The sequence below is a fragment of the Colobus angolensis genome, unplaced genomic scaffold (genome assembly GCF_000951035.1).
Source record: "Colobus angolensis palliatus isolate OR3802 unplaced genomic scaffold, Cang.pa_1.0 Scaffold251, whole genome shotgun sequence".
Taxonomy (NCBI): Eukaryota; Metazoa; Chordata; class Mammalia; order Primates; family Cercopithecidae; genus Colobus; species Colobus angolensis.
Window position 1 is genome coordinate 1,448,986 of NW_012115722.1, and position 17,604 is coordinate 1,466,589.

Genomic DNA, 17,604 nt, shown 5'->3' on the forward strand with positions numbered 1-17,604 from the left:
CTCGTTTTTGGGCTTCCTCTTCATCACTGTCACTTTCTTCTGATGAAGATGAAGAGGAGGAGGAGGAGGAAGAGGTAGAGGAGGAGGATGAAGAAGATGCTGAAGAACAAGATGAAGATGAAGAAGAACTAGAGCCTGATCGAGAGTGGGAGCAAGAAGAGGAAGACGATGAGGAAGATGATGATCTGGAAGAACAGGATGATCTCTCAGAATCTGAGTCAGAATCAGAGCTGGATTCCGATCCTCTTTTGTGGACTCTTGGTTTCTTAGAAGCTGGGTTTGGAGTTAGGGGTTCCGTTCTGGCTGCAACCATGCGTCTGTCTGTTTCACTTTTTCCACCAGATTTCTGATCTCCAGTAGCCTGTGGTAAAACACCATTCTTTGGACTTACAGGCTCAGATTTTATTAGTGTCCTGGTTTCCACAGAAGACATAGATTCTTCTTCAGAAGACTGAGGCTCCTCTTTAAGGTTTTCACTTTTAACTTTCATCTCCTCTAGAATAATACCTTTAGCATCTAGGAGCCTAGGTAGAGAGGTAAGAGGAGAAGCAGAAAGTGCTACTTGATATTGCTGTAAAAGTGGGGTAGAAGTCCTTGAATGAGCTATCTTACTTTGACTGTAGTTCCTCTGAGCTGCCATAAATGAGAGTTCAGGATCACGAAGAATGTGATAGTCTGTTCGGCTCACCCCGTGTTTGGCAGCACCAATAAGCAAATCCCTATCATGAGGGCCACATTCCCACCAGACTGGTAAATCTGGATTTGGATGACAAAGCTTTAAGCGTTCAAACAACTGTGGATGTCGAAGGGCCTGTTCTCGTACTTTCCTTAGAAGTTCAATGCGATACAAAGTCCTAGAAGCACGTTCTTCTGTGATGGGCTGGATAAAAATATTTGGATCCACCAATTCTACATATTGAAACAAGGACAAAAATATTAATCTCAAAAATCCTCTATAAATAAATCATTATAAACACATCTTTATATATTTATAATAATACCATTTCTAAAATGTGCCTCCATGTAATAGCACTGTATAGTTCCTAGAATTTCTTTTCAGTGAGGAGAAATTCAGTGAGGATTTTGAAATTCTGAAATTCCAGTGAGGAGAAAGTTTTAAAAATAAGTACTAAAAATCATGTAACATAAAACACTGGATGTTAATGTAAAACATAAGATTATTTTGGAAGTAATAGAACTGGGAATTTTCTTTTAAGAAATTCCCTATGACCTATGCATTTAATAACACTTGTCTTAAAGACATAAACACTTGCTCAAACTCACTTATAAATATAAATTAGAACTGTTCAGGGTTGTCCAATCTTTTGGCTTCCCTGGGCTGCATTGTAAGAAGAATTGTATTGGGCCACATATAAAATACACTAACACTAATGGTAGCTGATGAGCTTAAAAAAATTGCCAAAAAAAAAAAAAAAAAACCACACACGACCTCATGATATTTTAAGAAAGTTTATGAATTTGTGTTGGGCCGCATTCAAAGCTGTCCTGGGCCATGGGCTGGACAAGCTTGTGTTAAGTGATACTCCATAAACAAATGTAAGCTGGCATATCTCAAACTGCAAAAGGGAACAGGACATTGGAATGAACTCACAGGGGCAACAAGGGCTTTCTCAAATTTCTAGGGAAACACAGCCACATCTTTCAAACACTGCACAAATTACTAGCTTGAGATAGTTCAGTTTCAACATGAGCTCATGCTACCTCCCAGTTCAGTTTCAACATGAGCTCATGCTACCTCCCCTTTGATAAGGTTATGCCTTTGCAAAAGTGGGTTACTGACACTTGGGAAGTACTCAAGAAATACAGGCTTGCTGAAATAATGCAGGGACCAACATAAGCAGCTCCTAATGCCAAATACGGAACAATCTGAGCAATAAATAAAGACAATACTGGATTGTAACCTATAGAATAAGTATCCATGAATCCATACTGATATGAATAAATAACTGATTATTAAACAGACGAGAGAGAAGGAAACATCCTTTCTTACAGCAGAATTCCACAGAAAAAACTGCTGTAGACATACTAAAAATCAATGGGTGAAAGTTTCAGAAGAAACAAGATTTGTGAAGCTTAAGATATTTGTTAATTACAGTATTTTTACACTGGCCAAATGTGGCATAAACTACCTTAACCACACAATTAAAGTCCACATCATCAGTAATAAGACATACTGACATCACCAATCCCTTGATATTACATTCTGAGAACACATCATTTCTGTGGCACTCTTGCCAAAAATGCATGACCTCAATCCACTCATGTAAAAACATAAGACAAGCTCAAATTGAGGGATACACAGCTAAATAACTGATCAACACTTTTCAAAGGTATCAAAGTCATTAAAGATAAGGAATAGCTGAGAACCTGTTACAGACTGCAGGAAGCTAACAAGAAAGAAAAAGCAAATACACTGTAGGATCTTGGAACAAAAAAGGACATTAGTTGAAAAATTGGTAAAACTAAAATAAGTAGTTTAATTAATGGCATTAATGTTAATTTCCTCTTTTTTTTTTTTGAGACAGAGTCTCGCTCTGCTGCCCAGGCTGGAGTGCTGTGGCCGGATCTCAGCTCACTGCAAGCTCCGCCTCCCGGGTTCACGCCATTCTCCTGCCTCAGCCTCCCGAGTAGCTGGGACTATAGGCGCCTGCCACCTCGCCCGGCTAGTTTTTTTTTTGTATTTTTTAGTAGAGACAGGGTTTCACCGGGTTAGCCAGGATGGTCTCGATCTCCTGACCTTGTGATCCACCCGTCTCGGCCTCCCAAAGTGCTGGGATTACAGGCTTGAGCCACCGCGCCCGGCAGTTTCCTCTTTTGATAATTATACTATAATTACTCTGGTAAAATGTTAGAGAGGAAGGGCCAGGCACAGTGGCTCACACCTGTAATCCCAGCACTTTGGGAGGCTGAGGCGGGCAGATCATGAGGTCAGGAGATGGAGAGCATCCTGGCTAACACAGTGAAACATCGTCTCTACTAAAAAAAATACAAAAAATTAGCCGGGCGTGGTGGCAGGCGCCTGTAGTCCCAGCTACTCAGGAGGCTAAGGCAGGAGAATGGCGTGAAAGCGGGGTGGAGCTTGCAGTGAGCCGAGATCACGCCACTGCACTCCAGCCTAGGTGACAGAGCAAGACTCCGTCTCAAAAAAAAAAAAAAAAAAAGAGAGAGAGAGGAAGGGTGGGAGATAGATGGAAACTCCTTGTACATTTTTTGCACTCTTCTGTAATTTTAAAAGTAGTTCAAAACAAAAAAATTTGAAAAAAAAATCAAGGACCATGCAAAAATCAACATGGAGCAGGAAACGAGGTGGGAAGTACACAGTCTACTGCTAAGATTTGAAAAGTTATACAGTGCCCAACCAGTGCACACATTTGATTAGTAATTATGGCTACTTAAGAAAGAAAGAAGTATTATTTTTTCTTTCAGTGTGTTTTTAAATAATTACTGGATTGTGAGGACATAAATACTTATTGACTTGTCAGACCTAATTATTCATTAGACAGAAATGTTAGGTAATTCTTCTAGCCTTGAGTGCTGTGAAAAAAATTACTGAGACATTAAGGACACTGTAAAGTGAGGAAATATGAGAAATGCTCTAAGCAGAACCTCAACCTCACTCACATTTTTTTTAACAAAGCATTAATATGAAATCAATTTTACATTTGATCTTAGCCAAAAGGCTAAGAGAAGCAACTGAAATTTATTTTAACACGACATAAAAGCAAAACTAATATTATTTAACATAGACCAATTATTGTCCCATTTATCTTATATTAACATGAATCATCATTTGAGATGTGAATAATGTTTTGTTTTATTTTTTTCTTTTTTTGAGACAGAGGCTTGCTCTATCGCCCATGCTGGAGTGCGATGGTGCGATCTTGGCTCACTGCAACCTCCGCCTTCTGGGCACAAGCGATTCTCGTGCCTTGGCCTCCCGAACAGCTGGGATTACGGGTGCTCGCCACCATGCCCGGCTAATTTTTGTATTTTTAGTATAGACAGGGTTTCACCATGTTGCCCCACCAGCCTTGACCTCCCAAAATGTGGGGATTACAGGCATAAGCCACCATGTCCGGCCTGAGATGTGAATAATGTTACTGAACCAACAAAACAATGGGAATATCCAAGCAATGCATGTGTGCCTGCACTGGTTTATGAGGGATATCCAGCACGTATCTCACTTGAACACTGCAGGTCTGCACTCTTCCTGCAAATGGGACCATGTTTGATTATTATAAAAGAACAGTTACCTAGAATTTTCTCTCAATTTCTATTAACATAGAAATAGGTTTTTCTTATCCATTAAAAAGTCTCCAAGCCATTTTTGCATTAATCAAGCTGACATCATAAAGCCATTGCCACCTTCTAGCTTGAATGATATGTTCATTTTTTAATGCTATGATTACATGCTTATGTAGGGTGATACAGTTCTCCTTCTTCTATAATACCTATGTTAATCTTCCTTTTTTTAAAAAAACAAACTTGTGTAGCATTTTGCATCCATCAGTTGGAGGCAGGATGGAAATAAACACACTTAGATAATTCCTTTTTTTTTTTTGAGACGGAGTCTCACTGTCACCCAGGCTGGAGTGCAATGACGCGATCTCAGCTCACTGCAATCTCCACCTCCCAAGTTCAAGCAATTCTCCTGCCTCAGCCTCCCGAGTAGCTGGGATTACAGGTGCGTGCCACTATACCCAGCTAATTTTTTGTATCTTTAGTAGAGACGGGGTTTCACCATATTGGCCAGGATGGTCTTGACCTCCTGACCTAAAGTGATCCACCCACCTCGACCTCCCAAAGTGTTGGGATTACAGGTGTGAGTCACTGCGCTGGCCACACTGAGACAATTCTTAACAAAAGAGACATTCAAATTAACATTTGAATTATCTTTTAAACATTTGAATTTATCTTTTAAAAACAGTTAAAATGACAAGCTGTTTGTCTTCTAATGCATTTGAAACTAAAGTAAATATAATACTTATAACAAAGGTTGGTGTTGTAGGTTTCTGGCTTGTAGACAGATCTAAGCAAATTTTTATAGAGAGGATTTCCAGAGTGGTGGCTGTTGTGAGGCAACTGGTATTACTTACTATTTGTGTGCTCTCCACTAAAAAGCTATAGAATGGGAAGCTCAGGACCAAATGTAAGCTGAAAGCTTCTTTCATCTCTTCAAACTGCTTGTCCACGGCCAGAGAGAAAGCCTGGTGTAGCCTGGACATACAGTGTATGAGCCACAAAAAGGAGTTTCCTCAGGAATTGGCCATGGAGGCCTTCGATATTCTTTGAAATGTCACTCAAAAGGAAGCTCAATTTTGACACATTGTTTTCAATGAAGCCAATCATCTCCAGCTTTTGGAGGGTTAAAAGCTGCTGAGGAGGGTATATGACTTGTCACTTGACAAGTTCTTCCAAACAAAAAAGGTAAATTTTGAAGATGGCTGCTGCAGAGCGCAGACCAATACACTGCTTGATAGCAGACCTGTCCACAAAAGCCGTGTCAATCTTCACGGTGATGTTGGGAAGTAGTTGGAATCACTACATTAAAATGCCTTTTAATTTAATTTGGGTCAAGACAGCGTTGACCATGCCAATGGCGCCTGATGGCTTACTGTGAGACTTTCTATCTCATCAATCAGTGAAAATGCCACAGCATCTTTATAATCAATCAAATCCTAAATCTTCTGGAACATCTTAGTTATATCAGCTTGTCACTTTTGGAAAACTGCTTAGAAAAGAGGCTAGGGTTATTTATTTCAATTAATTGGCCATACCAATACCTGCTTGAAAGTTTAATAGTCAACTTCTGGGCTAATGCTTTACATAGGAATGTTTTTCCAGTTCCTGGAGGACCCTGCAGCAGCACCACCTGGTTCCAGGTGCTGAGGCTGCTGTTGACATTCTTGTCTGAAAATGGTAAGGTTGTAATCACATCATCAAGGTGTGATTTGACTTCCACATCAGACACTAGGCTGTTCCAAACTCCATGGGATTTGGCTGCAGGCAGAACCCCGTGATTTGCCACAATTATATCTTCTGTCTCTTCCTCCAAATTTTCACTGCTAGGGCCATCTTCATTCTGCTGGAAGATGTGAAGTGCAATAGTGCATGCACTCAAATCAATGAGCTATGGGTCTTTAACCTTTAAATCTGTGTCAACAATAGAATCCTGCATATTCCTGGTCAGAAAGGGTTCATCAAACAGTCCACGTGTAATCACCAAACACAGTATTATGTTTGGTGAGTAAACTTTCTGTTTATTTATTTTAGGGACAAGGTCTGTTGCTTGAGATCAAGTGCAGTGGTGTCATCATGGGTCACTGCAGCCTAGACCTCCTGGGTCCTAGTCCTAGGTCCTGGGTCCAGGTCCTGGATCCTGCCTTAGCCTCTCAAGTAGCCGGGACCACAGTCATGCACCACTACATGTGGCTATTTTTTTTTTTTTTTTGTAGAGATGGGGTCTCCCTATGTTGCCCTGGCTTGTCTCAAACTTCTGGGCTCAAGTGATCCTCCTACCTCGGCCTCCCAAAGTGCTAGGATTACAGGCGTGAGCCATTGTGCCCAGCCTGGCGAGTATCTTTCTAACACTCAGCTTTATGTCTTTTTTTTTTTTCTTTTTTGCAGTGCTGCCTCTGTGCTGATGCACCTCCATGTGGACTGTCTGCGACTTGGCCACGCAGCGCAGTGCCTGCTTTGGGTTGCCCACGGCCTTCCCCATGGTGCCACTGGAAGGAGTGGGGTCCTGGCCTGAGCCTGGTCACCACCGCCTCATGCCCCTGCCTCAAATATCCTTACTCACATTTCTGAGGAAGCCCTACATTTTCAAAGATTATTTAGTAATTAGCCCTTTCCCTTTTAAAACTAGAATCAAAAGTGATAAATATATTCATATCACTATATCATTGATGGGAATTAAGAAAATTTTTAAAAAATGAGGGCCTCTTGCCAACTATAAATGACACAATATTTTGCTTTATCTGTCATTTTAAACTCATTTATGGTTTTCCAGTAGACTTGAAAACAGACTGAAATCTACTCTGAATTACCTAGTAATCAAGTGATTGGCTACTCCATTCAGTGAACTGACAAAAAAATCTGTTAGGAAATACATTTAAAGCAGGTAAGGAAATCTGTTTGCTATAAAACAGGAATAGCAGGCCATTGGGTTTAGCAGTCAGAAATCATACACAACAAAGAATGGAGACAACTGTTCATGACACAGCATTACTGAGAAGAACTGTTGACAGGATGAGCTATGTCTCTGGGCTTTGAAGACAATGAAATGCATCCCAGAACAATTCCTTAGTTGAGTTGCATCAACACCTCTGCTTAGTAGTCTTCTGTGAAGATGGCCCTGGGAGATCTTTTCTAGAAAATTCTTTAAAATGTCTTATGAGTGGGGGCTTCATTCCTTGCAAAATTATTCAGGTAAATAAACCCTCTAGTGCAATTCCTCTAAGATGGACTGAAAATATAGGTTAGTTCTGTTTAACAAAAGCAATCCTTTATCTTCCACCACCTCCTAATCATAAATCTATCACTAAACTCTACCTATTTTCTTAAAACTCCGTGTATACTTTTATTCTCTTTAGATCTCATTTTAATTTAATAGCAGGATTAAAGAATAGAGGATCTTTAGTTTATTTACAATTCTAACAAATTATTGACAAGTTGAATTAGATAGTAATGAAATTTCACATAAAAGAGACAAATTGGAAATTTCTGAATTTTAGAGTGGTTTTTGCTTCTTTGACTGAAACAAGGAAAAAAAAGAAATTTTATACATACCTTCTTTGGAAGGAAGACGACAAACCCTCCGACACATGGACATGAATGCATACAAATATTTTTCCAAACTATCATCAGTTTTCTTATGTAGCCTAGCCATAGCTCTAAATTTTGTCCAATCAAACTGGCCTCTGTCAGGGTCAAAAACGACTCCAAATGTAGATACAACCCTATAAAAGTCAGCTTCTTCTCTTCTTGTCCATCTGTTTTGAGTCAGATTAAAACAAAAACCACACTGGTCACTAAAATTAATATTAATACTAAATATAATTACTATAATACAAACTTAAAACATTTCAAGTACTTAACACTATAGGATTAAATACAAGATTGCTGCCTTGTAAAACATTTTAAAATGCTAGTTAACTCATCTATCCAACCATACTTTTTTAAAAAAAATTTACTTTTAATGGGCCGAGTGTAGTGGCTCACGCTTGTAATCCCAGCACTTTGGGAGGCTGAGGCGGGCAGATCACAAGGTCAGGAGATTGAGACCATCCTGGCTAACACAGTGAAACCTCGTCTCTACTAAAAATACAAAAATAAAATTAGCTGGGCATGGTGGCGGGCGCCTGTAGTCCCAGCTACTTGGGAGGCTGAGGCAGGAGAATGGCGTGAACCCAGGAGGCGGAGCTTGCAGTGAGCTGAGATTACACCACTGCACTCCACCCTGGGAGACAGAACGAGACTCTGTCTCCAAAAGAAAAAGAAAAACAAAAATCACTTTTAATAGTTAAGGATGTGTGCCTGTAACACAGCCTCAGGAGGTCCTGATTACATGTGTCCCCAACATACTTTTAAAAGTATACACTATTCCTTCAGACAATAATAGTGTTTTGCATTTTTACTATATGAGAAAATAAGCACAGGATACAAAATCATATAAGATGATCCTGCCCTTCAGGAAAAAGATAAAATCAAACACATTTATAGTATAAGGTAATGGCTTATATTTGTATGAGTTAAAGAAACCAAAATTTTCAGGAGAACACAGAAGATAGAAGGATTAGTTCAGACTTGACAATCAAGAAAGGCAACACAGAGTAAGAGGCATTTCAGATGGGACAAGGCTACAGTTAGGGAAAGCTAGGAAGAAAGCACAGAGAAAGCAAAGAGGGAATGCTCCATATTGTAGGGGAAGGATGAGTGTTCCAGATTGACAAGGATATAGCTTATATTGGGGACAAAGCCAGATAGGGTTTGGGTCAGATTATGAAATGCCCTAAATGCCTGGGTAAAAGTAATCTCTTTCAGTTGAAAGCTCCTGATGCTTTGAAATGGTAATATCATTATCATGCACCATAGATCTGCAAACCTCAGTGCATGTGTAGAACCCTGTCCTTGCTTCACTCAGGATTGTTGTGTAAATGAGAAAAAACATACTGGAAAGACCTTTGAAAAATGTGAATGGGCCATTTTTATCATAGTGATACATTAAGAAGATTAATGTAATTATGATGTAAAAATAGTTAGCTTGGGAAACCCAAGTCATTCAATCTGCGTAATAAGAATAAAAATGGGAAAAACGATTAATTGAAAGACTACACAGGACAAAAAATATGACAGAGTGCCCACTCCCAAGAAGATACAATTGAGAAAGACATAGAAAGGAAAAGATGAATTTCATTACAATATCTTAATATTATTGTGACAAACAAGTAGTTTACTTAGATGAGTTGCTATGTGAGTACAAAAAATAGAATACTGTGAGCTAGACTGTTTAAAAAAATTAATAGCAGAGGTCGGGTGCAGTGGCTCATGCCTGTAATCCCAGCACTTTGGGAGGGAGGCTGAGGCAGACGGACCACTTGAGGTCAGGAGTTCAAGACAAGCCTGGCCAACATGGTGAAACCCAGTCTCTACTAAATATACAAAAATTAGTGAGGTATAGTGATGCACACCTGTAGTCTCAGCCACTCTGGAGGCTGAGGCAGGAGAATCGCTTTAACCCCGGAGGCAGAGGCTGCAGTGAGCCATGATTGTGCCACTTTACTCCAGCCTGGGTGACGGAGGGAGACTCCATCTCAAGAAAAAAAAAATTATTCGAGGAAATGGGCCATATGCTGAGCTCTGAAGGATGGGCTAGGTGTGAAATAAACAGGTAGAAAGGGTGTTCCAGGTGACAGAAACAATATAGGCTAGGGTATGAAGTCAAGAATAAGTAGGGCACTCTGGCTGAGGGAAAAGAAGTGGATAAAGTTAGAAATGCATGTTAAAACCAAAAATGAAGAGACCTTCAAACTTAGGCTTAAGAACTTAACACTTTTTACCTATACTAAATAAGGAGCCATCGAATATTATGATAAAACTAATATTTTAGGAAGATTAATCCTGATTCAACAGATGGAGGGAAAATTTGTAGTAGATTAAAGACGGTCACAAATGCTTTGCCACTCTTCCCATTAACAGGTAGAATCTATTTCCCTTTTCCCTAAATCTGGGCTGGCCTTGTGGCTTTTTCTGACCAACAGAGGGTGGCAAAAATGACATTTTGTAACTACTGAGACTGGGTCATAAGAAATCTGCAGCTTCTGCCTTTCTACTTGGAATGGTCACTCTTGGGATCTGAGCTCCCAGCTGGCAGCTAGCACCAACTGTTAAGTCGTATGAGTGAGGCTACTGTGGCTCTTTGGCTCTTCTAGGTATCTCAGAAACCCAGCCAACAGCATACAATGCAGCAGCAGCACCTGGGTCAACTCACAGAATTGGGAGAAATAAAAAATTAATGCTGTTTTAAAGCACTGTGTTTTGGGGTAGTTTGTTATGCAACAATAGATACCAAAAACAGTTCATTTACAGAGTCAGTAGTATCTGAAAATTATGACTAAGATAGCTAAAATCTTAAGTGTCAGACTAAATTTTAAGTATGATCAATGTGCTACAAATGAAACAACAAATGAACAATTTATCAAAAGAACAATATATCTTCCAGAGAACATCCAAGGACACGGGTAACAAGGAAGTCAGGTTATGCCAAAGATAGCTATTCTTTCCCATGTACTCTATTCAAGAAGTTAAAGCTTGTGGAATGAGAGAAGTTTGCCTGTCTTTTTAACAAGGTCGCTTGCAATTTGTTCCCTTTGACTTCAGTAGTTCCAAGGATTTGTCTTCTGAGTAAAGGAATGTATGCTTTCCATACATTTTTATATTTCATAAAAGTCTGGATATAAAATGTAAAATACGATAGAATGGAATTTAGTTAACATAAACTTTTGTTCTACTGATAATTCTTTTCTTTTTTTTTTTTTTTTTGAGATGGTCTCACTCTGTCACTCAGGCTGGAGTTCAGTGGTGTGATATCAGCTCACTGCAACCTCTGCCTCCTGGGTTCAAGTCATTCTCATGCCTCAGCCTCCTAAGTAGCTGGGATTAAAGGTGCACACCACCACACTGGCTAATTTTTGTATTTTTAGTAGAGATGGGGTTTTGCCATGTTAGCCAGGCTGGTCTTGAACTCCTGGCCTCAAGCGATTCACCCACCTCGGCCTCCCAAAGTGCTGGGATTACAGGTGTGAGCCATGGCGGCCGGCCAATGATTCAATTCATGAGTTTGCTCTACACCTTCAATTGTTTCTGCTTTTTGAGACAGTCTTGCTCTGTCACTTAGGCTGCAATGCAGTGGTACAATCACATGTCACTGCAGCACGGACCTTCTGGGCTCAAGTGATACTCCCACTTTAGTCTCCTGAGTGGCTGGGACCACAGGCATGCGCCACCACACCTGGCTAATGTTTGCCTTTTTTTGTAGAGATGGGGGTCTCGCTTTGTTGCCGGGGCTGGTCTGGAACTCCTGAACTCAAGCAATCTTCCCACCTCGGCCTCCCAAAGTGCTGGCATTATAGGCATTAGCCACTGTGCCCAGTTATTTATTTATTTTTTAAATACCTCAGTGTTCCTAAACATGACAAAAAAAATGATTAAAGTATGGTTAGTTAACTGTAAGACACAATAATCTTTGTAAGTTTTACCACACTTATACATATATAAATGTGTTAGTATATGTGTGTACATGCACAAGGCAGTTTGCTTTGACCAACATTCTATGTATGTTTTCCACAAAGCGTGAAAGTTGTACCCAGATAGGCTTTAGAATGGACAGCTATATTTAGACACAATGCATTAAAAATTTAGTGTTATTGTCTTACCTTTGCTGTCTTTCTATCTTGGCTGCCATTTTAGGATTAAGAGTGGCTTCCTCATAAATAGGCTGCATTACACTGGTAGGCACCGAGAAAGTTGGTTGTATCTGTTGAATTTGTCTGTTTTTATTAGTACGCTGGTATGCAGTGATGAGACGCCTCAAACGTGTGGTTAAAGCTGACTGAGTAGGCCAATATACTTTATCACCCTCCATCAGTTGACCATCTATAGTTAAATAAGTAATAGTAACTAAACAGATACTGTATGAAGCTCACAAAAGTAGCAACATTACTTTAAAAATTTTTAATTCAATCTATGTGGGAAAAAAACAACCACATTTCTCATCATAAAAGCTTCTTTTAACAATAGCTATAGGAAATATTACAACAAACTTTAAGAGCAGTTCAAAGTAGGTAGAATACAGTGGAATAAAGAGTTGCACAGCAAATACAACTCTTGCATGCCTAGTATATATCACACTGGCTGGCAAATATTCAAGGCTTTAACTTAAATAAACAGCCAAAGTGAATCCATGAGACACTGAATATTGCAAACGTTTCTAATGGAAGCCTTCTGTATTAAGTTTATCTCAGTCTAATTAGAATCAAAATATTTTAAATCACTGGGAAGAAACATTTTTAAAATTCAAGATGACAACGATGTAACTTTTAAGTTTTATCCACCTAGTAAGTGTAGGCTCTAATGCTCTATTTCCAAGATGTAATAGTATAATTATCTATACCATAATCAAGCTGTAATCATTCATACTAAGCAAAAACTACTTTTTCATTCCTAGCCATCAGAGAAATGCAAATCAAAACCACAATGAGATACCATCTCACACCAGTTAGAATGGCAATCATTAAAAAGTCAGGAAACAACAGGTGCTGGAGAGGATGTGGAGAAATAGGAATACTTTTACACTGTTGGTGGGATTGTAAACTAGTTCAACCATTATGGAAAACAGTATGGCAATTCCTCAAGGATCTAGAACTAGATGTACCATATGACCCAGCCATCCCACTACTGGGTATATACCCAAAGGATTATAAATCATGCTGCTATAAAGACACATGCACATGTATGTTTATTGCGGCACTATTCACAATAGCAAAGACTTGGAATCAACCCAAATGTCCATCTGTGACAGACTGGATTAAGAAAATGTGGCACACATACACCATGGAATACTATGCAGCCATAAAAAAGGATGAGTTTGCGTCCTTTGTAGGGACATGGATGCAGCTGGAAACCATCATTCTTAGCAAACTATCACAAGAGCAGAAAACCAAACACCACATGTTCTCACTCATAGGTGGGAACTGAACAAAGAGATCACTTGGACTCGGGAAGGGGAACATCACACACTGGGGCCTATCATGGGGTGGGGGGAGGGGGGAGGGATTGCATTGGGAGTTATACCTAATATAAATGATGAATTGATGGGTGCTGACGAGTTCATGGGTGCAGCACACCAACATGGCACAAGTATACATATGTAACAAACCTGCACGCTATGCACATGTACCCTAGAACTTAAAGTATAATAAAAAAATAAAAATAAAATAAAAATAAAATGAACTATGGCAGGGTGAGGCACTATTCCTCTGGGATGCTGGTGGGAGTGAGTGCACTCTTGTAACAGTGCATTTCTATCTTGATATCAGATGGAAGTAGAAGCAAGACCTGGCACAGAAAAGCTTTGTAGAAACTAGGTGATAAAGAATGACTCTTAATGTACACATACAATGCAAAAGAAGTTGAATATATTATTGGATCAACACTTTAATGATGAAATCTCACATACAAGTTTATCAAGTCATAATGTCATCAAAACCTATATTCTATAAAAGCTCAGTGAGTCACTGCCTAAAGATTTTATAACAACTAAAAGTACTGTTAAATTCCCAGTCAACTAGTATGTCCTATAATGATTGTAACTGCAGTCAATAAAAATGTTTATATATGAAACATTATAAAAGTGTAACAGTTTATTGATCTCATAGTATGATTAGAATATGAATTTACAATAATACTAAGTATAGAAGTAAGTGCAATTTACCTCCATCTGCTATAACAAGATCTCCTGGTGAGGAAACATCATCCTTTTAAAAGAAAATAGAAACTTGTCACAGGGTAATTGGGTCAAGAGATATATAAAAAAAGAAAAGAGAATCAAACTTCTTTGTAATAGAGAGCTGTTTCCCCCCCGCAATGGAATGTTAAATAATTAATTTAGCAAAAATAAAACTTTTAATTGCTTATTCTCAGTTTTCATCCTTTCACACTTCTCTACTGCTTTTGACAATTAGACAATTATTTACTAAAAGTATTTCCTTTCCTATGATTACTGTTAAGCTAGTTTCTTTTCCTCCAGCCTTCCTCTATGAGTATGCCCTACGTTTTATTGCTAACTAAGTGTGTTTTTTTCCCCTTTCTTATACCAACTGTTAGATAACTTACTCATTTTCATATCTGGTTATTAGGTAAGCTACAAATCTTTTCCTTTTCAGCCTTAAGCAGTTTGCTTGTGCTGTAGATCCAGTTTTTGTCAACAAAGTATCTTTAATTAGCTATTCCAGTATCACCTTATATTCATAACTTTAGCAATTTTATATCAATGACTACTAGTTTCTATTGCTGTTTTAAAAAAGCCTGAAGTTAGAATCATAATTCCTTTGTAGGTTTCTCTTTTTCTCTGGTTGCTTTTAATATCTTCTCTTTGTTTGGTATATCTTCAATTTCACTGTTATATTTCTTGGAATGGTCTTAGTTTTATTTATCCTGCTAAAACTTACTGTATTTCTTGAAACTGAGGATTCATGTATTCATAACATCTGAAAAATTCTCAGCTGCTATGGTGCTTCTTTCTTACTCTCTTTAGTCTCTCCTTCTGGAATACCTATTCGATACATGCCAGACATTATCATGCTATCCTCCTTGTTTCTAAATTTTTTAATACATATTCCACTATGTTGGTTATTGATTTCAGTCTCTTTGCTCCAAATTTATTGCCTTTCATATTTTTCTTTCTTTTTTCCTTTTTTTTTTCTGAGACAGGGTCTCACTCTGTTGTCCAGGCTGGAGTGCAGTAGCATGAACACACCTCACTGCAGCCTCAACCTTTCAGGCTCAAGTGATCCTCCTGCTTCAGCCTCCTGAGTAGTTGGGACTACAAGCAAGTGTCATCTTTTTTTATTTTTTGTAGGGAAGCAGTCTCACTATGTTGCCCAGGCTGGCCCTGAACTCCTGGGCTTAAGCAATGTCTGTTCCTTGGCCTCCCCAAAGTGCTGGATTACAAGCGTGAGCCACTGCATCCAGCTCCTCTCATATTTTTTTTTTCACCTGCTCGAAGAAAATGGTTAAACAGCTCTTTAAATAGTTTTTCCTCTGTCAGTCAGCATGATATAAAGCTTTGTTAGTAAAGCAAACTGGAGAGACACTGTAGGAGTTAAAGGGTTTTCCGTCCTAATTCTGGTGAGCACTTCCATTGCTTAGTTCCCATAGCAAGGCCACTTCCCCAATGCCCAGCCCCCACAATTTGAGCAGTTTCTTTTCTCTGAGACAGGTCTCCTTCTATCACTCAAGAGTGCAGTGGCATAATCTCGGCTCACTGCAACCTCTGCCTCCTGGGTTCAAGTGATTCTCCTGCCTCAGCCTCCCAAGTGGCTGGGATTACAGGTGCACGCCACCACACCTGGCTAAGTTTTGTATATTTAGTAGAGATGGGGTTTCACCATGTTAGCCAGGCTGGTCTTGAACTCCTGACCTCAAATGATCCACCCACCTTGGCTTCCCAAAGTGCTGGGATTACAGGCATGAGCCACTGTGCCTGGTCAATTTGAGCAGTTTCTTTAGCACCCTTAGCAACTTTTCCCAGCAACCTCCCTCTTTAGTGGTATTGTGAGCAGAGTGCTTCCAGTGAGACACTTTCCCAGGAAAATCTTCCTTGGCAACCTTACAGGGCAGATTTACAGGCAGTTTCAAAGGGTAGCTGTTTGGCAACTTTTCTGCCATCCAGTGAGACATGGCCATATCCTCCTACCAAAGTCTGGATCTTGGCCCTGATAGGGATGGGACTCTTCCTTGGGAGCTTTATCTGAGTCCTAGGAGCGGTAGATGCTGCTTTTATATGCTATTCCTATATTCTTTAATGTAGTCTTTACTTTTTACTAATCTATCACTGTATTATAATAATTCTTTACATTATACGTTCCCTGTTCAAATGACTATTTGGGTTATCTCTCCTGATTGGTCCAGACAAATCCATTATGCTATACTGGATAATTTCTTCACATCTGTTTTCCAAATCATTTCTCTCTTCATGAACTGTGTCTAATCTGCTTTTCCAGGAGAATGTTTAATCTGTTTGTTCAGTTTTACATATCAATAAATGTATTTTCCACGTTTTTCTTTCTCTTTTTTAAGAGATGGGGTCCCATTATATTGCTCAGGTTGGTCTTGAACTCCTGGGCTCAAGTGATTCTCCCGCCTTGCCCTCCAAAGTGCTGGGATTACAGGCGTGAGCCACATTGCACTCAACCTTTTCCCACTTTTAAAGTTAAATATCATCTTTTTCACATCTTACTAGTGTTTTAAAATCATATCTTGTCTTTTGTTCCTGGTTCTTTCTTTAATATCTTTAATCATTTAAAAATTTACTTTAAAAAATTTCAATAGGTTTTTTTTAAATTTCAATAGATATATCAGAAGTTCTCAGGGGTCGAATCTTATTCTTTATTGCATGCTAACATTCACTCATGGTAAATGGTTTCTCAATTATTTTTAAACTTGGGGTTTTTACTTCATTTAATGGCGGGCTTCATCTTTGGGACTCATGCATAGTCTGGGTTGAACTGTTTCTTCCAGGTGCTTTTTGTTTTTATTTGGCACCCTAGATATATTACCAGTCAAGGACTGATCCTTTTTTATATTACACTGAGGGCTCTTGGACCACACAGATAAAGTAGAAGACAAACCATGAACTCAAGAGAAGGTGGGTCTACGGTTACAAATTCTCAAGGGAAACAATACTTTTCTTACCCAAAGTCCATGATGAAATAAATTTCCTTGTTATTTCTCTGTGCTGTTAGTCAGTAATTACTGGCCTTTGAGACTCCTGATCTTATACAGGATTTCGGTTCTCATTGTCCACATACTGAAGCAAGCCTTGTCTCATGGCCTCATCAAAGCCCCTTAGCTACCAAGTCCAGCAAATCCTACCTGATAGCTTTAGCGTCATTTAGCCTTTTACCACATTCTCATCAATATTAGACATTCTTCATCTCTTTTAACATCCTTTTTCCCACTCTACAGATTATTTTCTGTACTTTCATCTTTTTCTTTCTTTTGACATTCTATAAACAGAGTACTGAGAACTATGCTTTGGCAACTCAAAAGTCCTTGATGCTCCACCCTCTATCTCAAACCTCTTCATGTAGGTATAGTTTCTAACTCTTGCAGTATATATTTAGTATCTAGTTCTCACTCTCCTTTGGGATTTTGCTCTTGGACACTGTGTTTCTCAGCTCTTTAAGAAGTAGAGGTGGGCAAGCCCCATTCCATCCACCTGTCCAAGCCAGTCCCTATCTTGTCTAGAAGGGGAGATCAGGTGAATTCTGAGTGATTATTTGGGATGTTTGTCAACCCAAG

The 17,604-nt window shown here is 39.1% G+C and overlaps 1 protein-coding gene and 1 pseudogene across 1 annotated transcript in view; both read right to left on the bottom strand.

Annotated features, from left to right (window-relative positions):
• Nucleotides 1-17,604, bottom strand: part of CHD9 (chromodomain helicase DNA binding protein 9) — a 235,821-nt gene that overhangs the window by 23,337 nt on the left and 194,880 nt on the right. The window contains exons 28-31 of the mRNA XM_011946605.1: nucleotides 14,015-14,057; nucleotides 11,958-12,177; nucleotides 7,813-8,015; nucleotides 1-909 (exon numbers count right to left, since the gene is read on the bottom strand). Of these exons, the coding sequence (XP_011801995.1) occupies nucleotides 1-909; nucleotides 7,813-8,015; nucleotides 11,958-12,177; nucleotides 14,015-14,057 (1,375 nt within the window). The remainder of the gene's footprint in view (nucleotides 910-7,812; nucleotides 8,016-11,957; nucleotides 12,178-14,014; nucleotides 14,058-17,604) is intronic.
• Nucleotides 4,985-7,204, bottom strand: LOC105514937 (annotated as a pseudogene).